We start from the raw sequence: 22,882 nt of genomic DNA, 5'->3' as shown, positions 1-22,882 counted from the left end.
TGGTCCACCCTAAATAGCAACAGCTGCATGCATCATAATTCACTGTAATTCAACCATATTGTAGGGTAACACAAGTGTACAAAAAGAAAACCAGGAAAGGGGAAATTTCACACGAGTGTGAATTCTTTTCAATTATTTTTTGGTTAAATAGGAATTATTAAGCTTATTTTTTTCAGCATTTGTCACAACTCACATCTGTCGAAATGAAAAAATCCATCCATTTCCCGATTTGATCCGAAAGTATTTTCTTAATTCGGAAAAAAAAAATAATAAACCAAAATAAAAATCTCATCCCGAGTCATGTGTATGAATGAGCTCATGAATTTTTGACAGCGAGACAGCTATTCTTCTGGCGCGATGCATGCTGGGAGCCGTCAGTTGGCCTTGGAAACATGGCCTGGTGACTCCCGTTATCTCCTCCAGGCTCTGACACAGCGGCTTGGCCGGGACCGGGGCTGTCTGCGAGGACGTTTTGAACGTGAAATGAGATCGCCAGAGATGCAGTTTGGGCCCTGAATGGACTGTTGTGCAAACAGCGACGCGGTAACTGGCTTTAGCGCGAGTGTCACGCCCACTGTGGTCGGTAACGTTAAAACGGTACCGTGCGGTAAGCTAGCTCAGCTCCGGCTAGTCGAGGCAACCGGGCAAAAGCAGCTGTTAGCTCGGCAGTGATGTAGTGTGGAGCGGGGCCGCCGGCGCTGGTTGCTCGCTGTCGTGTGTTAGGTTCCTCCCAGCACCCCGGTCTGCTCCGCCAGACTCCGCCGTCAGATAAGACTGCGACAGTTCAAGCAGTTATGTTGTTGTAGGTGGTTAGCAGGCGGTCTGGGGCGTTTCTGACTTTCTGTCACTGAATTTTTAATGTTTGCCTCTTTCGGCATCACTGTCGGAGGAGAGAGTGATGGGCTCCGGGGCTGTGGACTCGTCCCAGTGGCTTTCGGTGAAGGAGGAGACGATATTTCTCCATGACGGACTCATACGGGTCACGGATCTGGCCGAGCTGCCCAGTGAGATCGGAGTGTCGGAACACGGAGACACGGAGCAGGAGGTAGGTGGAAGCCGTCTCTCTCATAGCATGTACCACACAATTATAAATAGAACCGGTCCCACGCAGAGGGTTTGGGGAGAGATCTTTTTAAGTTTATTATATTGTAAAATGATTTACGTTTGCTGCAAAACAGTCTCGGGGATCACAGCAGCACCGACGTTTGCAAGTTTTCTGCTTTGCTTGTTATTGATTCGCTGTCAGAGCCCAACTGTTTCCCTGCTGCTTTCAAAGTAAAAGCTTTACCGCAATCACGAATGTCGTTGTGTAACATTATTAGTATTAAACTCACCAAGCATCTTACATTTCAATACATTTTAGGAAGAGCAAGTTATTTAGTGGTTCGTAAAATCTTCAAAGGATCCATATAAAGTTAAAGATTAAATGGTGTTTATTGTCTCCTATAAGAGTGTAATATACACACAAAACATGTTTTGTCTTCATTTCATGTTTTACATTTTCCTCGTATTCTACACCTTTACCCCTAATACCTATGCGACTTAGTTACTTAGTTGAGAGTAGATGAATAAATGCAGATGTTTATGTCTGCTAAAATGCCGACCTGATTTTCTTTTGAATCCAACCCGGATATTGTCGTAGGGTTGAATTCGTCTAACTTTGTTATGATGACTATTGAAACTTCTAGCTGCAGTAACAATGTATATTTACAGCCTCGATGTTTCAGTGTGCAAGCTTCTTTATATATAAGCGTGAGCTTGTGCTGCCTCTCTTATTGTGAAGGGCATGATGTCACATGTTTATGAGCTGATGTCTGGTCTTTGTATGCTGCCACTGGATTTCTGTGATAACAGGTCCAGCTTGAAATCCATTAAAAAAATTATATTTTAGGATTTGTTCATTGTACAATCAACAAATCTTGTAAACTTGCTGTTCATCCCTTTACATTTTTAGCCTGTCATGTAATCACAACATATTATTCCCCCCCCCCCCTGAATTGGTCATCTAACTTGTGATTTAATTAACCTGTTTGGCATTTGTTTCCCTTAATTTCAATGTAATACTAGGGTCAGACTGAGCACTGTCTGTACTAACACACAGCTGACAACATGCTGTGGTTTTTGTTCAAGTTACATGAATGCCAGAACCATAGATGAGCTGTGTACCTGTTTGACGCTTTTGTGCAGATATGTATTTGTAGGTATTGTGGCCTTGTCCTGTTGCATCGGCCTAAAACAGTGGTTCTCAAACTGTTAATTAGAAGTACCACCTCACTAAATACCATGATAGTGTCAAGATAATTTAACAATAGTTCTAAGGTGAAGCTATTTCTTCTGTTTGTTGTGTTTTGTTACAAGGAAGAAGAAAGAACAACTTTTATTTCTTCTGCATGTTTTGTACAGAAATTTCCACAAATAAAAATTACAAGTAGGAAAGAGGAACAAGAAAACATCACAAGTCTGAGTTTATGAAACAGAAGTTTTCTCACCAACCTGGACCTCAAAATTCACTATGGCTGCTGTGAGTTTAAAATGATGGTGAAAACTGCGATTAAAATTTTTTAGCACATTGAATTGAATCGGAAGCTTGGCCTAAGGTGGATTCTTATTTTAATAGCTGTTTGAGTAAGTTAGATTTCCATTACAGTTCATTTACTTATGAATAGTTTCTCATCTGAGTTCGACTAAAGCCAGCCCAAAGTAGAGCAGGTGGCACTTGCACCACACTTTTGAAAATTCATGGGCTTACAACACTGTGCAGATATATTTATGACATCTCTTCTATTAAATTATTCAATATCCGTATAGCAAACAACACGGTTTATACGTCTGAGGTGGATGCATTGGATACAGAGCATTGTTAAAGGGACAGTGCAGCATTATGTTTACATCAGTACCAATTACAATGCATTTGTATGATATTTGATCAGCACAGATACAGATATTTGATTGGCACAGATACAGCAGTTCAAAACTGTTCACATGTAAGCTACATTCCTGGTCCTTTGTCATTAAGACTTTGAACAACATATTTTAACAGGCTGTTCAGTATGATGCGACTCCTGGAGGGAAAAAATATATATATATGTGGTTTACCCGTTTCATTTTATTATTGTGAAATTCACTTCATATCTTGGCCCAGTGTTCATTTCTAAGGCTCGCTTAGTAATTTAGTTATGTTTTCGTAGATGCTGCAATTCTGACTATTTTTATCTGACGCCTAAAACGAGTGGCAGCAGTGTTTTCCAGACCAGGGTGGAGAAGGGCCAACATCCAGTGAAAGAGTATTACTGTAACATAAGAAGCATTGCTGAAATTGAATCAATACAAATTGTGCCTGCTAAATGGTATAAATGGATTTTTTTTGTGGCCTATGATTCGTGTGCTGCAGAATGTAATCAATATGTGAAATGCTGCCTAAGTGCACATGAGGCACATTGTTTCACTTTTGATATGTTATACCTAATGATCTTTGCTTTCTCTGAACATTAGACCAAGGGACTGCAGTTACAAGACTTTATTTCCTGGAAATGATTCAACACTTTAGTCTGTACAGGAAAAAAATAATGCATTTTGCAATTAATTGCCTTAATTCTACAGTGTTGCATTAATTGCATTTATAACTACATGTGAAAGATTTTTGATAAATAAAAATTTGGTTTTGAAGAAAGAAGACAAGGCACACTTTACAACTCAAAAATATGCAAAATTTGTAAATTTGACACATTTATTTACAAATAATTACCTTTTTTGCTATTTTGCTGTAGGTTCATAAGGTTTTTACATTGTCTCATTCTTATCGTACTTAAAGTCTAATTCTCTTCTTCAGATTCTTACATTTGAGACAAAGAACCCCGTTGAGCTCGCAGAGCGTCTCCGTGCCGTCTGCGGGAATCAGAGCAATGCATACGCTCGTCTGCTGGAATACCGTCTCAACGCTCTGCGTGGCCTGTGGGCGGCGCAGCGGCAGCTGGCCCTGGAGGAGCAGCAGGACCGTGAGGGCACAGGAGGGGCTGATGAGGAGACCCTGGCCTTACTCAAAAGGCAAGGTCTCCTCCAGCAACCCGAGCAAGCTCCTTTCACTTCCCGTGTCGCCCTGCTGCTGGTCTTCCCCCTGCTGCAGTCCCAGACTCGCAGCGACCCAGCACTCTGCAGCGTGACGGCAGAAGTACTGCTAGCCTGCCTCCGGGACTGCCAGCCGCTCAGCCTCAGCAAAGAACCTTCAGACTGTCTCAATGGCCTGGAGGGCTTGCTGTGCTCCTGGCTAGAAGATGAGCCCCAGGAGTCTGGCCAGGCTCAGATTAAGGCTCTCTCACAGATTCTTCACACACAGAGACAGCGAGAAAATGCGGCTGCTGCACTTGTGGCCCTTGCATGCGCCAGGTGAGTCAATAACATCTGTCCTAGTGGTGTTGAGGCCACATTTCTTTCCGTCTTTCTGATGGCTTGTGTCAACATAGGTAGAACAACATAATCTGAAGGTTTATTTGATGCTATTTATGTAGCACATTTCAGCAACAAGGCAGTTCAAAGTCCTTTACACCATAAAAACAGAACACTCCAACAAATTCTGAAACTTTAATAGTCATTACATTTTGTCAAATTCCATGATCAAAATTATCAAATATATTGGTCGATGTTCCAGTAATGATGAATCAAAGGCAACTCTAAACAAGAGTGTTTTTAGCCTTGATTTAAAGGAACTTAATGTTTTTGCTGTTTTCCAATTTTCTGGAAGTTTGTTCCAGGTTGGAGGAGCAATAAAACTGAAAGCTGATTCTCCATGAGCACAATTTAATATTACTTAGTAAGTTATTTAAACTTCCTTAGTTGTAGAAGCTTATCATTAACTTCATTCTGAAAAAAGTTGGTTATTAACATTTTGTAAAATTAGCACGTAACTTAATCTGATCAGTTCCTTTCCATTGCAAATGCTGCATGAACAAAAACACTTGATTAAGGTTTAAAAAACAAAACAATTCATACATTTTTCCTTGCTTTTGAAAATATGAGAGGAAAGGTTAAATTAAGCTTAAACATGTCCCAGTTTACGGTAAGGTATTTTTGGTATCAGCACACTTTTCTGCTCCCTGCAAATACGGACCAGTGTTCAGAATGAAAGCTCTTTGTATCCTGCAACATGCTCTGTCGGCTGACCTCTAACACTGATTAACACCTAAAATGTTTTTCCCATTGCTGTAGTTCTGATTAGTATTGTATAAAAAACCCAACAGTAAATGTGATTCATGTATGTTTTGGGGGTTTTTTTTACACTAAAGAACAGATTGTGCTGTTTACATTTGTGTCTAAACTCTTTGCAACTGTTGGTGACAACAAACATAAGCCTGCGAAAACCAGAATGGTCCACTTTTTGTTTAGCCTCAGCTGAGGTTGAGAGCTATTTAGTGTCTGTTTTTTGTTGTGTGGAACCATCTAGCTATGCTCCCTTTATTTATCCTTAGTTGGAGCTAATCAAAGGACAGTCAGCTTTACTCTTCCTGAACTCTGGTTAGGAAGTCACTAATATATGAGGGTTAGGTAACCATGTGGACTTCACTGCTATGTGGTTAATGAGCTTTTTGCATTGCAAGATGTGGACATTTTAATTCGGAATCATAAACTTATGCAAGAGTGGACCTTTTTTAAGAAGCTGGTTTTGTAGGTGTTTGGCCAAATGCTGTGTTGTTGCACATTCAAATAAAATGTTGTAGTTTTGTCCCCCGCTGCTGTGCACACATCATAGTAAAGATAATTTTAAAGATAAAAGATAATAGTAAAGATAATTGTAAATACATGTTATTATAAGATCTACTTTTGTTTATATTACTGTAATGTTGCAATTGCAAACACTGAAGTTGCTACCTTTGCATAGATATTCTAATAGTTTGATGAATTACATGCTTGTGTTCAGTTAGGTTTGTGTAGTTATTGTTAATCACAAAGCATTTTTTTACCAGTTATTTGTTATTTCTTACATTGTGTGTGAATTGTGAGACAGTTATTTTTTGTTTTTAAGCATATGCACTGACTGATGGCACTTTTTAAAATTTCCTTGTTCTTGTGACAATGACAATAAAGATCTATCTATCTATCTATCTATCTATCTATCTATCTATCTATCTATCTATCTATCTATCTATCTATCTATCTATCTATCTATCTATCTATCTATCTATCTATCTATCTATCTATCTATAAAGCATGTTTACACATTCAGCACTGATGAGATTCATAGTGGACTATAATATCTTTTCTATATTGGAAAAAATACTAAAAAAAACAAGACATACAAAGGATTGAAAAGTATTCTGCATTGCTCATTCCCTTGTGTTTCATGTTGGGTCCTGATATTTATATCAAACTACCTTGTAGGGGCTCTTTGAAGACCTTCATTCACACAGTTCATCTGCTGCAAAAACAAACAGACCTGGGCCATCTTCCTGTGTCAGATGTCCTTTACAGGTAGGGGGAAGCCATTTAGATTATCTGAAAAAATTGATTAATTTATCAAAATGTAACCACTGCATAACCTGTCCTGTACAAGACTTTTGCTCCTTGAAGGAGGCCCGGGGTCCCCATCCTGCCTCTTAGGGGGTAAGCACAGTGTGTCTTGGGGCTTTGAGGACATGCTGCCCACTCCTGACAATTCCACTGGAGGAGCAGAAAGTAAAGGTAAATATAATTTTGTGGCCATTTTCTGGCCCCTTGTACTTTTGAATTTTTGGTCTGCCGATACAGATGGTAGCCAATTAAAATTTCTCCTCATATATACTGTAGAATGTTTTTTTTTTTTCTTTCTTTCTGGGTAAATCAAAAGTTGAACTGTCTTTACAACATGGTTGTTATAAGAACTGTTCTTCTCTGCATTACTGGAAATATGGTGAAATCCCTATAAGGGCCTTAGGAAGCCATTCTGTGATTGATAATGATTTTTTTGCATTAGAACCAGAGGTAACATTGCCTAATATGTGTGAAAAAGAGCTGCTAATTGCATAGTTCGTCAGTTTTCAGGTTTTTAGTATTATTTTTTTTTAAAAAGACATATTTTAAAATGCAGTCTGTATTGTATATTTGATATATGCGCGGATTGAACAATAACGCCCCTTTTCATTCCCGTTGCTTCCCTCTTGTCTTGCAGACACAGACCTAGGGCGCTGTCTAGCCACAGATGGTCTATATCTGTATACCACTAATTCTTCTGGGAGAGGACTAAGCAAGCTTGGCTCTGGTTTACATGGAACATTGAGGTAATGTGACACTCATTTCACTGCATATTTTCATCTACAGCAACATATTCACTTATCCATCACTGAAGGCAGTGATGTGGCCTGGATGTTTTATAGATCCCTATGTAAAATGCACAGTCAAAAGTTAATTAATTTTAATGAGCTTGCTGTTGTAGCAAGTTAAGACTTCTTTTCTCTGGTATGTGTTTGGAACTCAAAGAGCCGTTAGCAAATTTCCAGCCAAAATATTGGGGAAGCATAAAACAAGCAAGTAATCTAATATTATTCTGGAAATACGGAATCAAGTTGTTGATTGGTTCAATCTGAGAAAACTAACTTGAGATGCAAAGAGACAAGGCCACAATGTTCGTTTTAAACCTCACAGTAGGGAATAATTGCAATAAACTTCATTGCCGCAGTCTTGCAGCAGGGCTGACAATTATCAACTCATGCTGTTCACTCGTCTATTGTAGCTGTTACCAGCATGATACAGTATGACAAATAGCTCACTGACACTTTTCTCAAGAGCACAGTCGATGCCTCGCCACAATTGGTTCTTATTAAATGAAGTGGTTGTCTGTCAAATTAGTCACATTGACTGTACACATAAATAAAATGTGAAGTAAATCTTTAAACTGAATTTTAGTGACTTATTTGCTCATTTTCGGTACCAATTTCATTTTGTTGAGAGCTTTTGCTGGGATCTATCACAGCTATCAGCAGGTTAAAAGTAGGATCACAAGTTGCCAGTCATTGCAGAGACACCAATATTTTCAGTTTTTATTTTTGAGTTAACTCTGCTGTCATTTATACCAAACCGCAAAGAATAAACTAAATTAAAAGTGTGCCGTGCCTGACTGAATGTAGAATTATTAGTTCTCTGAAAGTAATAACAGTAAATAGACTTAAATGGCACTTGCCACTGTGACAGAAATACTCTCACATTTGAAGGATGTGAGGGCAATGATGTGGTAGCGATGAAGATAAACTCATTTTATTTGTGACAAAAAATGGGGGGAAAAAAACCAAACACAAGATAGTTTAATTTTAAAACTGTAAAGCCATCCTATGCTTCTGTTTTTCTAGATGGGTTTTTGCAAAGCAAAAACATACTAAAAACAAAAAACATCACTAGATGTGCAATAATAAATGTTCAGGATTTGCTTCACAGTGTAGCGGTAGAGTGGGTGTCCCACATTAAAAGGCTTTGGTCCTCGAAGTATCTGTCCTGGGTTTGATTTCTGACCCTTAAACCATTGTTGCATGTGTTCTCTTTCTGCCCATTTCCTTTCTTTTAGCTGTCACTAAAGACCCCTAAAGTTAAAAAAAAATCCAAAAATCTTTAGTTTTGTTATCACGTGTATTAAGATTTTTCAACTTACTCAATTATTGTATCAGTATGTTAAAATAGTAGTAGAAATAGTAACATGTTTGTGCAGGGGTTTTGTGTATTGTCGAAATGAAGAGTTGGAGCCTGGCTGGGTTGTGTTCAGCAGCGGTCGTCTCCTCCACCGTCCTTCTTCCTTTGATGCCAAGCCTCATCAGCTGTGCCAGGTTGTTGATCCCTTCACTCTACAGGTACTGCCTACTTTCAGTTTATTGCTAAGCAAATTTCTAAATGTGTTGAACACATACTGTAATTTTAATGTTTTGTTTTGCAGTGGTAACAACATATTAATATAATTTACAGTATCTGTTTGCCATGAATGTATTTTGTGAATGACCACGCTGAAGATAAAAGATGGAGAGTAGTATAAAAAATAGAAAATCCTAGGTGTATCTGATACCATTCTATTGTTTTTTTTTTGTTATATGTTCAGGTGTGCCAGATTGTGCCCATGCCAGCCCATCACTTCCCTGTGGGTAGCAGCATGACCACGCTGCATCTCTGCTCAGATGGAACTTATCTGTACTGGGTCTGGTCCCCAGCAAGTCTCAACGAAAAGACACAGAAAGGCCACTCTGTCTTCATGGATGTTTTTCATTTGTCGGTGAGGTCTACATACCCTGCAGTAAAATCTGAGCTGTTTCGGGGTTTTTTTCTTCTTCAATTCATGTTGGTGTTTTTTATCCTCTCCATGGCACAGACACAGACAGGGTTGTGTGTTGCAGACATCCTGCAAGAGAGAGTTATTCTAACTCGCAAAGAGGGCGAGTCTTCCAAGTGCTTGAATGAACTTCTCTTGAGTCGAATGTCACGCTTCCGGGCCTCCCATTCTGCCACACTGGCTGCTCTCACAGGCTCTGCAATCACCAACACTGTCAAAGAGGAACAGTCTGGTAATAACAGATAATCTACTACAGTTGTCTAATACATAACAAATGATGTAACATTTAGTTTTAATATTTTTTTTATTTGCTGTGACACATTGGCATCTAATTCTTCTGCAGCTGTAAACACTAGTTGTGGCCTCCCTCTGAAGACGCTGAGAAAGACCCCAATGTATGTGTGTGGCACCTACCTAGTAATGCTTGTTTCTCCTCCTGGTGTGTCTGGGAGTTCTGCCACTCGTTCCCTATTCGGAGGCACCAGCAGCCTGTCTTCTCTAAAAAGTAAGCGCAAAAAATCAATTTGAGTTTTTTTTTTTAGATTTGCAAAGATACTTTTTAAAGTTTTTTTTCGATATATATTATTAAATTCAAACATTTACACAAATACTAATCAGGCATAATGTTATTACCACTGATAGACAAAGTGGATAATACATCATTGGGTGGGACACATTACACACACACATTACACAAAATGTTAGTTGCTTACCTGAGGTACTCATGACTTGACAATACACCATGGGAACAAGGCGGTGTGATTCTTTGGAGAAAGTTCTGCTGTTGAAACTTACTGTAGGTCCTGTAGTCCATGTTACTTTGAAATGCACTGCCTACCTAACTGCAGGTCATGTATACCCTTTCATAGTAGTGGTATCCTCGGATTTTTGTAGCCCGGTAGCAGAATGATAGGCCCTGCAGGAAGGCAAGAAATATTCAGAAATGCTTTTTTACTCAGCAACAAGTTTGCCGTATTTGCTTACTGTTAACTTGCAGGAATTGAATAACCCACTCCTAGTATCTTGGTTCCAGACAGCAGAGCATACGTTCAGTGGTCTAGTGGAGACTGTATTTCAGGTTTTTTGATGGCAAAAGATGACCAACACACTCCTAGGCAGGTTTTCATAATGTTATGCTTGATTGGCTTTTGGAGTACTTTTAAGCTTTGCTGCTGCTTGTACATGTGACCGTAAACACTAGCTTGCTTAAATTGTTGTTAGTTAGGATGACATGTTCTGTATTTCATTTTAGTTTTAGCCTCCAGCCTGGTCTTCAACTTGGCTGATGGCCAATTCAGCAGCCGCGCTGACCTCATTGATGCTCCTGGCAGTTCTCTTGGCAGGGGAGCCCAGGTAGCAGGGCTAGGTGGGTTCAAACGATCCCATTCATGAGTTAAGTTGTTACATTAGTGTGTCATTACATCGGTTTCTCTGATGCTTTGTTTTAAAGGTGCATGCTATGATGCATTGAACAACTTGATCTGGACATGCTCCAGTGACTACGTCGATCAGTGGTGCAATCCTGGGAACCAAGCCTTTCATCATGTGTGCCATAGGCTCGGTGTTAGCCATGTCATCAAGGAACCCAAAGGTAGACGCAGCAAGAACCGATAGTACATCATCTTTACGGAACTAGTTCAGAATTGTGTTCAATGGCGAAATTTGTTTTTTGACAGAGGAAACGGTGCCCACTGGGGAAGTGATCAACCAGCTACTTCATCATGTAGGTGCTATGTGTATTCACCAGCTGAACCTGCTGGCAGCCAGCAGCAACAGTCTGCCCCTGGAAGCCTTGCTGGGTAAACAGCATCCCATCGAAGCCCGTCACTTCGGCAGCATCTGTGACATTATGGAGAAGGCCATGGTCAATGGAGATACCTGCATTATCCGCTGCATTTTGGTAGTGTTCCAGGTACGCCACGGAAAATGACTGTGCATTTTCATTACATAACAGATAAGAGGACTGCCAGTTCTTTGTTTTTGAGCCATTTATCTGTTTGGTTGTCTTATCCAGGTGGTTTTCAGGTTTTTCAATCCCCAGTCGGAGCAGGATAGAGAGAGTGTTCGTCGATCTGGCCTTCTCCTGTGGCAGTTGCTGATGGCTCCAGTGGATCAGATAGGAACTGAGATACAGAGAGAAGTGTGTTTGGCTATCAGGTATGTCACACATACCTAATTTCAATGATTATTGTCATCTTTTTCTCTAACCCTTCTACTTGTTTTCTGCATATGTAGCTCAGGCCTGAACACTTTGTATCAAGGAGAGACGGAACTGAATAAACTACTGAAACTCGTTTTAACTGAAGGTGACTGTTTTTTTCGGAAAAAAACAAATAATTAAGTAGTGGTTTTAATGGTGTATGATGGCATCAAGTCTAACTTTTTATGGGGAATACTCAGGTGAAAGAAACAGTGGCTTGTCTCAACTTCGTGATGTAATTCTTACCAACTTGGCTGACCAACTACAGAAGAATAGGTTTGGGAGTGAAGATGATGACCACTACAGGTAAATGATGGCTCCTATTCAACAAAATGCACTTTTAGTTTAGTTACAAGTTACATTTCTGTTCTCAGAGAAATCTTCTCTTTCAAAATGTGTCAATTACTTGTGTTTTTCAGACTAAACGATGAGCTTCTGCATTATGTCCTCAAGACAGTTGTCCGCGAATCCTGCCTCCTCATCACTAAATGTCAGACTGTTGCCAGAGATGACTTCCAGAAGCTTCTCTCCACTGTACCAGTATGAAAAATCTGTTCAGCAGCTCTTAAATATCAACTATGCAGACAAATCACATTCTGTTCAAGTTTACAGGGGAGCGCAACCTACCGATGGTTTTCACTCTTCTCTTTTTTTTAAGGTGGTGTCACCTTGTTTGCGCTACCTCATGGCTGTTCAAAATCACCTCCTCAGTAACACCATTCTTATCCGTCCAGATGAAAGTGATGACAGTGATAGCTCCCTGCAAGGGGAAACAATGAAGGTACAGGTAAACATCCCCTTAAACTACCCCTACCACTGTTCAATCCTTGTGTGTGTCTTTGAGAAATCAAGCAATGACATAATGCAGTGGAAGATTAAACTTGGTATGGATGCTACTTAAAAGGTTGTGCAGTGCACATGTTTAATGTAGCATTTCATGGTATTCAATGTAAGCTACATTTTGACCCAAATTACCTTTTCTACAAATAATGGTGTTTTGGTGATTCCAGCTGTGCACGCCTTCTACTTTAAAAGCAGAATTCAGGGGTTCAAAGAAGTTGATAGAGGTGTAGTATTGGGGAAAAAAATTCCAATATGGAGAGATTACAATAAACAAAAATGGATGAAATAGGATTTTGTGGTTTATTAAAAAATGTTGAGGCAGTGTTACGTAAGTTTGGGCCTATTCTGTGTTGTCCTCAGGAGCTGCAGAGCAGCATCTTGTCTCTAGCAACCAAAATCCTGGTGGGTTGTGATGAAGTATTGGAGACCCTGCAGCAGGTGACCACTGCTCTGATTAACAGTGACATCTCTGACAGAGAGACCAGGTGAGTTTTTATCTGCATCTTTTTCAACTGTATAGACATGTACTTATCAGAATTTTTTGGCCAGTACAGATTTGTACTTATTTCTCTTGTAGGAATATTATAGGAAGAGATAAGAACAGTGTTGAAAGTAGCCTTTCTGTTGTGTGCAGTCATTAATTATTTATATTAGGAGCATAGTCAACACTTTGCTATGTTGAAATATCAGTCATTATTAAATAAGGTTGAGTGGAATGGAAAACAGCTAACACTGAATCATTTTACTAAAGTAACAGCTTCCACGCAGAAGAATGTTGTTTTCAGTGGAAAATGAGCAGACGTTTCAATTTCTGACATACAAATCACTGGTCAAAAGTCAGTTTCCCAGTGTACCTTAATTTTTGTAGTGTGGAAAGATTAGCACACTTTATCTCTCCACCTTTTTGTTTAGCCATTTTATCATAAAACACATTTTAGTAAAACATTGAGTCAAGGTGTTATTTATTTATTTTCTAAACAAACCATACTTGATAAATTATCTGTCATAGCAAGTTATAAAAATACCTTTGGGAGATTTTTTGTAAAATATATATCTTTTTACCTTTTTTATGTGATTACATTTTCCCTTCTTTCCCTTCCTTGTTCAGGTTGAAGGGATTGGAGCAGGTGACCAAGGCAACCATGCTTGGGCACCTTTTACCAGTGTTACTCACCTCTCTGATGCATCCCACCTTGCAGACGCTCATCCTTGCTGATGCCCTCATGCCCCAGTTGGTGCAGCTAGTGCTTTATACCAGCCAGGTCAGTATGGCCAGTCTTCTAGAAATATTTTATTATATATGATGAAAGGTAAGAGAAATGCTAATTTATTTATTTCAATTTATTTAGACTGCCTTGTTGCTTAAGACTCAGTGTCTCCTTTTCACTGAGGATCCTCTACCTGTCGGTGGCTCTCTTGGGCAGGGAGCTAAGGCATGTACTGCTGATGACAAGTGAGTTTTCCAAAGTGGAACTATTATTAAAATAATTAACATTACATTGTTTTTCTGTAAATATTACATCAAATGTATTCATAACCCTTGGACCTCTTTTTATTGTATTTCATTACAGCCACAAATGTCAAAATATTTTAATAGGATTTTAGGTGATATGCCAACACAAAGTGGTGCATAATCATGAAGTCGAAAGAAAATAAAACCTGGTTTTCAACAAGTATGGATTTGTATTTTCCCTCCAGAATAATCAGTTATCTTTAGAAGTTACCTAATTAATAAATGTGTTGACAGGATAGCCAAATACTCCACAAATCTGGCCATTATGAAAGTGTTTCAAGAAAAAAATAAATTGTTGAAAGAAAGTCCTACTTTGTTATGAGCTGTGGTAAAAAGGAAGAAGGACTCTCACTAATTTTGGATCATTTGAATTATTATAAAATGATCATCTGAATACAAGAATGGGTAAAACTTCAGTAAAAAGCTGGTAGAAACATACTTCAAGCAAATGTAACAGAAGCAAAAGGTGACTATACGTACTCAAAATGTATGAATACAAAGACTCTATAGTGTAGATTTTTTTTGTTTGGGAAATTTTTGAGTTTGAAAACCATGTTTGATTTATTTTTTCTCCACTTCATAAGTAATCATTTATGTTGGGTTGCCACATAAGCTCCCACAAAAATACATGTAGGGTTGTGGTTGTAATCTTTCAACATGGCAAAACATTCAAGAAGGATGAATGCTTTTGCCATCCACTCTAACTAAATGATATGACCAGTTTATATCATAAAGCTTTCTGAACACTCTTGATTATTTGTGTCATTCAAATAAGAATTCTCGATGAACGAGAAGAGGCCGGGTTCTTGACTGGACTGAAAATCCCTGCTCCGTGGGCTGCTGGGAAAACGGTCGAGACGATGCACCCTGTGAGGGATAATTACAAGTTCAAGGAGACGGTACACATCCCGGGAGCTCGCTGCCTGTACTTGCGCTTCGATGCCCGCTGCTCCTCGCAGTATGACTATGACAAGGTAATAACTTACCTAATAACAAGGTGACAACTGTATGTATAAGTAATCCTTATTCTTTGAGACTTCTGCACATATTGTAACAGTAGTCTGTTTACACATTCAGTATGTTGTATATTTTAGCTGGTTATCTATGCTGGCCCCAACACAAACAGTCGTAAAGTAACAGAGTATGGAGGAAACACTCTGGGGTATGGAAGTCGCAGTGTCTTAGGAACAGGTTGGCCTAAAGATCTTGTAAAGGTAATCTGGGATCTGAATCACAGCTACATAGTGAGCCTGTATTAGCCGTAGTGTTTTAATAATTTGTATTTTTTTCTGTTTATCCTATTCAGGTTGAAGGCGATACTGTTACATTTTCCTTTGAAATGAGAAGTGGCCGTGAACACAACACTCCTGATAAAGCCATGTGGGGGTTCGCCTGTACAGTCAGAGCTCAGGTAACAAGTGGAAGTACTTATTAATCCTCCATATTCCCAGCTGATTATTCACACTGGTAGTGCGAATGTCACCCCTGAGCACACCGTTTGTTCTTGTTCAACAGGAGTCCTCTGAGGATGTCTCTGGAGGCCTCCCATTTCTTGCAGATCTTGCACTGGGTCTGTCAGTGCTGGCCTGCTCAATGCTCCGCATTCTTTACAACGGGCCAGAAGTGACGAGAGAAGAAGAAGCCTGCCAAGATTTGTTGTGCTCAAAGCTTTTGCAAAGGTGATGCAGCTATGCAGAAATGTTTCTAAAAAATGTCCTCCATTTACTGATTGAACTAATACTGCAAAAGAATGTTTGGTGGAGATATGCGATACTTACAGACTTTTCTTGTTTTATTTTAGATGCCAATGGCAGGTGGAAGCAAATGGGGCCATTTCTCCAGCTCTCACGCCCAGCCCCTCACCAGTGCCACTCACTATTGAGGAGGACCGGGAGTTTACCTACCCCTCTGATGTTCTCATCCCGCCTCCGGGCCTCATGCCCGGGTCCTACTTTGACCTGCCCCGTATCCGCCTTCCTCCAGGCATCATGAGCAGGCTGAGGGAAGTGTCTGGAAGGGCTCGACCACAGTTCCGCCCCAGTATCAAGTAAGGGAATCGTTTCATCACATGGAAAGAACGTATTGCCTTAGATTAGTAATAAGCGGCAATAATTTTGTTTCATTATTGAAGCATTTTTTTCTAAACACAGTTTTTTTTCTCCTTCATGTTGTTTTACGTCAGGGAGGTGATTCGTCCAGACGTCTTAGAAGAGGTTATTGTATCCTGTGTCATTAAACATCTGAGTCTGGTGGATGCTCTCCAGTCACTTGTGAACTATCAGTACAGAGAAGATCACACAGAGGAATATGACCTAGTCTGCAAGATTATGGCTGAGACATTTAAAAAGATTAATGCAATGGAGCGTCAGCTGCAAGTGAGCCTATAAATTGAAATCATTCACTGTATTTCTGAGAAATCCTCAAATATTTAAATATTTTCTTATGTCCTGTTTTGCTTTCAGAGTGTTGCAGAATTGGAACAGAAGTGGCAAAATGAGGTAGAAGAGGCTCAGCAAGGAAAACTGGAGAACAACACTCCTTTTTTTCACGACTATCACTTCTTTGAGGTATCATTCATCTGTCCTGTCTACATTATTGTTCAAGAGATTAAAAAATAGAAAATACCATAGTTGTTTTATTGTCATTGAAATAGTTTTTTTTTTCTTGCCAGAACAAAATGAAGGAACTGGAATTACTCTGTTCCCTGAAGGAGGTTCCATTCGATTTCAGTGATTTAGAGAATGTTGTTCTAGCACTGAGGTAGGTACCTGGAACTGGTGCTTTTAAAATGCTTTAACCTTTTCATGTACAACACATGCAAACTCCTTCTAAATGACAACCTGGGTCAAAACAGTTGTGTCTAGCTGGTTTCCTTAGCTCTATCTTTAGAATAAATATATTTTATTTTAATTCCTACATTCGTAATGTTGAAATGTAGTTTTGATATTGTATAATTTGTTCTATGTTGCCTTTTATTTTTTAAAAACAGTTTTTTTCACTGCATTAACTTTACACTTATGCGTAAAAGAAAAGCCAACTTATTGAAATGTGCTTGTTAAAAGTAGTTACAATTATTGGCAGGGTTAACAGTGTTCTAGTCATGATGATTGCTCTGAAGTGGGCTTACTGTGCGTTATGATCGACAGACGTAGTACAAGAGTACATTTATCCTACTAAATATCAAAATAGCTGTTAATAATATAATGTTATACTACATTATATTACAGCTGTTAAGAATATAATATTGTGTTATGGTGTACTTAAGCAAATGAACCTTTAAATGTCTTGAGAAATACTGAAACTTTTGCATCTGATTTCAACACACAATGAGAAAAAATCCCAATGATTTTCACATTTATTTTTTAATGCATATTTATCGGATACATTAAAATAATGGCCATTTTAGAATGGCAGTTTTGGCAGTCGTCACTGACTTTTCATGTATTCTTAAACAGGGAGAAGTTCTTCCAGGAAGTAAACACCACACTCATCAGAGGCATCATCCCACTGGCTAAAACCAAAATGCTTGTAAAAAGTTTGATGAACCGCTCTGAGCTTCTTCTCCACGTTACCATCGCTCCACACTGCAGAAGCCTAACCACCACACCAGCTGGGACACCAGGTCCAGGTATTTACCCATTTAATTTAAAAAAATTATATATTGACGGAAAAGCAATTACCGACATTTTCTTCAATCAAGCAACATATTTCTCAAACTAAGTTTTTTATTTCTCGTTTGCATTTTGTTTGTGACAGCCTCCAAGTCAGTGTCAGATGCCAAGACAGTGATCCCCTTGGTCAAGCAGCCAGTCTTCTTACGCAGCATGTCTGCACCCTCTGACCTGGAGATGATTGCCAACCAAGATTTAGAGTTTACACATGCTCCACAAAGGTATTTAGTTATTGGTAATTAGATTAGACATAAAGTACCACTAGGACTGCAAGTTGAATGCTTTACTCTACTTATTTTTAGAAGGCGACACCACCCAACCAGTCATCGCAGCAGCTCATTCACCCTGCTGCAGTCTCTGGCCATTGAGGATGGCAGAGACAAGCCAACATACAGTGTGCTGCTGGGACAGCTATTTGCTTTCATTGGAACCACACCTGATCAGGCTGTAAGATTTGGAGACATTATTATTGCCTGCCTCTTTGTTGGAAGTATTTGTTACGCCCTCTAAGTGAGAAATTCATATAGTGAATTCTGGTTTCTTCTGTCCGGTTGTGTAGGTGTCAAGCAGCAGCTTCCTGTCGGCTGCGCAGACACGCTGGAGACGAGGCAGCACACGGAAGCAGGCACTTGTTCATATGAGAGAACTGCTAACTGCTGCAGTCAGAGTGGGTGGGGTAACACATCTGGTGGGACCTGTTACTATGGTACTACAAGGAGGCCCAAGGTAAGAAAAGATGCCAAGCTTAATATTGTTTTCTAAGAGTGTGCACAAAAACATGTGTTTCTCCAAATATCTGTTTGTCTATCATTTGTCCAGGATTGAGGAGCTGACCTGTGGTGGAATGGTTGAGCAGGTTCAGGAAGCTTTCGGAGAGACCATGACCTCTGTAGTGTCACTATGTGCTCGCTACCCTATTGCTTGTGCCAACAGTATTGGCTTGCTTTGCACAATCCCCTACACCAGGCAAGTCAATCAACTTTGAAGGATCAATCTGGCAAAATGTCACTCGGTACAACAAGTCAGATTAACTTATCTGATCCGTCACTGTAGGAGTGAGGAGCAGTGCCTTGTTCGAAGTGGACTTGTCCAGCTCATGGATAGACTTTGCAGTCTGAGTGGTCAGAGAGAATGCAGCTCAAATGAGAAGCAGACCAAAAAGCAGAAGGTGGCCACAATGGCTTGGGCTGCATTTCAGGTACTGGCCAACCGGTGCATCGAGTGGGAGAAAGTGGAAGGTTTGTGGTCTGCTCTCAAGTAAAATATATTTTGTTATTGTGCTATGTTATTTATTATTGGTCACCTTACTTGGTTTTGTCTTTTAAAGGAGGTTCAACAGATGCAGTTCATTCTGGCCTGGCAAGGCAGGTTTCCAGCCTGCTGACCAATCACCTAGCCAGAGCAACAGAGTGCTGTGGAAATCAGGCAGCTGGCAATTATGCTCTACAGGATGTACTCAGTCTGCTCAATGATCTTTCCAGGTAGAGCTAAAGCACTCCTTGCATATGTTATTATGTATTCCTTCTGTATACTTATGAGTTCCTTTGTTTTTCATCCCAGGAGCCACATAGGGAAAGCCATCCTGAGCCAACCTGCCTGTGTTTCTAAGCTCTTGTCCTTGCTGCTTGACCAGAGACCCTCTCCAAAGCTAGTTCTTATCATCTTGCAGTTATGCCGAGCTGCACTGCCTCTCATGAGTGTCGAGGACTGTGGTAACGTGGCTTTGCCCTCATGGAGTTACTCAATCAACACTCTAGACGCAGAGCAACAGGATGCCAGTGACCCAGCATCACGTATTGCTGCTTTGCTTCTTGCTAAGCTGGCAGACTATGTAGTGCCAGGTTTGTGTCTTCAGCCAAGAAGAACTTACGATATGTGCTCCTCCCTTTTCTTAAAAAGATTTAAAGGTAATCATGATGTTACTTTTTCCTTTCACATTAAAGGGTGTCAGACCCTCCTTTCTCCCAGCTCCTCCGAGCCAGACACCAGTCTATCCCGGGCCAGCTCCAAAGGAGCTCTCAAGACTGAGGATATCGGGGAGGAAGCAGAAGCAGTTGATGGCAAGCTGTCAATTTTTATCCACAAAAGAGAGGATCAGTCATCCCATGAGGTTTTACAGCCACTTCTTAGGTACTATTTCTTGTCATCGACCAATTTAGATTTTTGTTGGCAAAACTTTTATCAGTTTTTCTGACTTAAATATTCTTCCACTTGCTCCAAAATGCAGCAGCTCTGAGGGGCGACCTTTTCGACTGGGCACTGGGGCAAACATGGAAAAGGTGGTAAAGATGGACAGAGACATGACAAAGGCAAGAGTTTTTATTTGTGTAAAATAAAATTAGTTGCTGTAAGCATTAAAAAAACATTCCTTGCTAAAGTATACGTTTTCACGTTGCCATTTTATAACCACAAACATAAATGCATCCCTTCAACTTGGACAAGCTTTTATGATGAAGAGAGGTATCACCATACTGCCACCACAATTCCATGGTGTTTCCTTGGTGATGGTGTTTTAAAGGTGATGTGCTGTGTTATTATTGAAAAAGGAACACTGGAATTTTTTATTATTTAATGCTCCGCTTCCCTGTCTGGCTTGTCAATTTAGATGGAAAGCAGTGTCTTGGTAGGATCACCATTGTGCCATGCTTTTCCATTTTTAGACGTTTAAAAGTTGTTCCATGAGACGCTGAAAGGTTGGGATATTGATTTATAACATAAGCCTGCTTTTAGCCCCCCCGCCCCTCACACACTCTTTATCCTTGACCAATCTGCTATATTCCTTGGTCCTTCTGATGCAGTGTTTTACTAATGTTCTCTAGCAAACATTTTGGGCATTAACAGGACAGATGGACTTATTCCGAGAGTATATTACAAACAGGTGGTACTTAGAGGCTTGCACTGGATTTTATTAAGGGGTTTTAGAGTGAAGAGGGCTGAATACAAATGTACGCCACACTTTTAATAGTTTTTATTTGTTGTAAAAAGGTAAAAACTATGCATAATTTTCCTTCTACTTCCCAGTAATGTTCCATTGTTTTGGTCTATCACAAACTCCCGTTAATCTACATTGAAGTTTTTGATTGTAATATGACAAAATGTGTTCGAGGGGTATGAATACTTATGCAAAGCACTTTATAGATCTAAAATATGCCCATGCCTTCTATCAAAGCAAGTTTTCTAGTTGCTTTCTAAACTTGTATTTGTACAATTTTTATTGCCGTAGAGTGGAAGCTGTGAGGTGATCACTGAAGAGGCATCGGCTGCCCTAAGGAAGGCAAACAAGTGGGCTCAGTCTGGACTGATAGTGAGCGTTGGGCCACCTGTGGAGACGATGGCTCAGGAGACGGCAGGGGGCATTCCTGCTGGTGACAAGAAGAAAACGGCACAGACCGCTGTTTGTAGGGACAGGAACGCTGAATTGGCCAGGTGCTACTTGTTTGATATGGTGATGAAATGTTCAAAGGAGCTCACCTTTTACAATGTACAAAAGCAGGAAATATTATTCATACCAACTTTGTGACAATTGTAGATTTCGACTGTGCTTTAACATTTCTTTTTACAATCGCCACACAATAGGTCTGACCCAGTCCGGCCATTCATCAGCGGTCATGTTGCAAACAGTATGGCTGCTGAGGTTATTGCCTTGCTGCACAGTCTGCTCACCGCTCCAGAATCCAACACTGCACAGATCTGGACAAGCACCGTTGAAAAAGTAAGATATAATAATTATTTTCTACTTCACAGTTTCTATACTATATAGCGGTGCTGAACACTGTTCTTTGCAGCAATTGCTAACATAATGCTAGGTCTTTACAGATTATTGCAGTTTAAAGCTTTTTATTTCTAAATAAATTGTCAGTTAAAAGCTTTGGCTATTTGCCCTCTTTTTTTAGGTACTTTCCCGAGCTCTGATGTTTATTCCTCAGCTGGGAAAGTATGCTGAGAGCATCTTGGAAAACGGTAGCAGCAGTGGCAGAAAACTAGCCAAACTGCAGGCAATTGGCAGACAAGCTGTTGCTGCTCTTTGCGCACTTGGGGGCTTCAAGGAGACAATTAAGATTGGTTCTGAAGTCCAGGTCAGTAAAACAAGACAAGTATTTTTCTTCATTATATATACGTACCTTGTGCTGTTCAGCTTCTTATTATATATCACCATTAATAGTCAAATATGATTGTCAGCATTGTTACAGTCATTCATCTGGTTCACAGGTGGTAGGTGAAGGAGTACTGGGTAGTGTGGGCATAGTGATGTCCATAAATGAGCAGGAGGGCATTGCTACTGTCAAATTTCCATCCTGTGAGTACAGAAGAGCTTGCAAAGCCTCAGACGTCCTTACAGTACCAATATCACGCCTCTGCACTCCCAGATCTGAGGTGAGAATTCCAGTCACATTACAGCTCTTATTACTATGGAAAATAAGAACCTGATTATCTTTAATCCTGTTTTCTCCCGTTTCTGATCTCTATTAGGCTCTTCCCATCTATAAGCTCTCAATTACAGAAAAGGTGGTTCAAGCTGTGCAGTCTATGCTTCTGCCACAGGAGGGCAGCCTCTCCATTCATACGTCCCTACCAGCTACTGGAGATGGCTCCAGCCCAGTAATGGCTGCAGTGCGCTTGCTGGCTGAAATCAGAACTAGGTTAGGGAGCGCTATGATTGATATATTTGACTTGTTTTGGGAATTGTGACTGCTGGAGCTCTGCTAACTATCAGAAAGAGTTCTGTAAGAATTTGGAAACGTATAATCTATTTTCAAAATCTGCAAAGTTTATTATAGACATAAAAAAATAAATATTGGACAGAAAGTTGTTTTTTTAACTTGATTTAATTTCATGCATTTCACCTTCAAAGTTTGCATTGTAAGATTGGTTCTTGAGTGCATTGTGTTTTGAAATATTTACATATTAATATTTCATATTTTTTGTGTAAATATTTAATTTGCAAATGCAATAAAATGTACTCAACATCTATTTAGTGGAATTTACCACATCAATTTAATTTGAACTAAAGTAAGTGCTCCTACTATCATGAGGATATTTGAAAACCCTATTTTGTTTAGATTGAAATCTTAACCTTTAATGGTAATTGAGTAATTGAGGCATTAATGCCTCTGACTTCACTTAAGAACTCTTTTTTTATTGCTTTTTGTGCAATAAAAAATATATTAATAAAAGCTATTATTGATCTAACAATTAAATGACTTTTTATAAAGAGTGATACCAACTATTTACACAAAGAACTTTCATAAAAAAACAAAGTTTACCTTTTTAAACATCTGGATTATAAATATTTATGTAAATCCAAGTACATTTAATTTGGTATTTATCCTGTTTTTTTGGTTTTGTAAAATTTGCCTTGAATTAAGAGAAACCCTATTTCC

The 22,882-nt window shown here is 39.6% G+C and overlaps 1 protein-coding gene across 2 annotated transcripts in view; it reads left to right on the top strand.

The window, feature by feature from the left end:
• The first annotated feature begins 360 nt into the window (after positions 1–360).
• The window catches only part of hectd4 (HECT domain E3 ubiquitin protein ligase 4), a 40,709-nt gene continuing 18,187 nt past the window's right edge, over positions 361–22,882 (top strand). The window contains exons 1-43 of one of the 2 annotated variants that reach the window (XM_028033027.1): positions 361–1,045; positions 3,830–4,383; positions 6,373–6,462; positions 6,545–6,672; positions 7,139–7,247; positions 8,666–8,804; positions 9,047–9,217; positions 9,314–9,506; positions 9,618–9,779; positions 10,527–10,640; positions 10,725–10,865; positions 10,951–11,186; positions 11,289–11,431; positions 11,510–11,580; positions 11,675–11,780; positions 11,894–12,014; positions 12,133–12,255; positions 12,678–12,802; positions 13,426–13,579; positions 13,667–13,770; positions 14,606–14,804; positions 14,925–15,044; positions 15,137–15,241; positions 15,346–15,509; positions 15,632–15,877; positions 16,013–16,205; positions 16,293–16,397; positions 16,502–16,590; positions 17,286–17,458; positions 17,587–17,722; positions 17,804–17,948; positions 18,061–18,227; positions 18,321–18,467; positions 18,555–18,739; positions 18,829–18,982; positions 19,062–19,342; positions 19,445–19,631; positions 19,729–19,810; positions 20,725–20,927; positions 21,078–21,213; positions 21,395–21,577; positions 21,711–21,875; positions 21,972–22,141. In XM_028033027.1, coding sequence (XP_027888828.1) covers positions 899–1,045; positions 3,830–4,383; positions 6,373–6,462; positions 6,545–6,672; positions 7,139–7,247; positions 8,666–8,804; positions 9,047–9,217; positions 9,314–9,506; positions 9,618–9,779; positions 10,527–10,640; positions 10,725–10,865; positions 10,951–11,186; positions 11,289–11,431; positions 11,510–11,580; positions 11,675–11,780; positions 11,894–12,014; positions 12,133–12,255; positions 12,678–12,802; positions 13,426–13,579; positions 13,667–13,770; positions 14,606–14,804; positions 14,925–15,044; positions 15,137–15,241; positions 15,346–15,509; positions 15,632–15,877; positions 16,013–16,205; positions 16,293–16,397; positions 16,502–16,590; positions 17,286–17,458; positions 17,587–17,722; positions 17,804–17,948; positions 18,061–18,227; positions 18,321–18,467; positions 18,555–18,739; positions 18,829–18,982; positions 19,062–19,342; positions 19,445–19,631; positions 19,729–19,810; positions 20,725–20,927; positions 21,078–21,213; positions 21,395–21,577; positions 21,711–21,875; positions 21,972–22,141 — 6,866 coding nt within the window. In that variant the 5' untranslated portion in view covers positions 361–898. Of the gene's footprint in view, positions 1,046–3,829; positions 4,384–6,372; positions 6,463–6,544; positions 6,673–7,138; positions 7,248–8,665; positions 8,805–9,046; positions 9,218–9,313; positions 9,507–9,617; positions 9,780–10,526; positions 10,641–10,724; positions 10,866–10,950; positions 11,187–11,288; positions 11,432–11,509; positions 11,581–11,674; positions 11,781–11,893; positions 12,015–12,132; positions 12,262–12,677; positions 12,803–13,425; positions 13,580–13,666; positions 13,771–14,605; positions 14,805–14,924; positions 15,045–15,136; positions 15,242–15,345; positions 15,510–15,631; positions 15,878–16,012; positions 16,206–16,292; positions 16,398–16,501; positions 16,591–17,285; positions 17,459–17,586; positions 17,723–17,803; positions 17,949–18,060; positions 18,228–18,320; positions 18,468–18,554; positions 18,740–18,828; positions 18,983–19,061; positions 19,343–19,444; positions 19,632–19,728; positions 19,811–20,724; positions 20,928–21,077; positions 21,214–21,394; positions 21,578–21,710; positions 21,876–21,971; positions 22,142–22,882 lie in introns of both variants that reach the window. The other variant, XM_028033026.1, reaches the window with a different exon arrangement.

The sequence above is a fragment of the Xiphophorus couchianus genome, chromosome 12, assembly GCF_001444195.1.
Source record: "Xiphophorus couchianus chromosome 12, X_couchianus-1.0, whole genome shotgun sequence".
NCBI lineage: Eukaryota > Metazoa > Chordata > Actinopteri > Cyprinodontiformes > Poeciliidae > Xiphophorus > Xiphophorus couchianus.
Note: the sequence above shows the minus strand (reverse complement) of the source record. Positions and strands in the feature narration are given on the sequence as shown.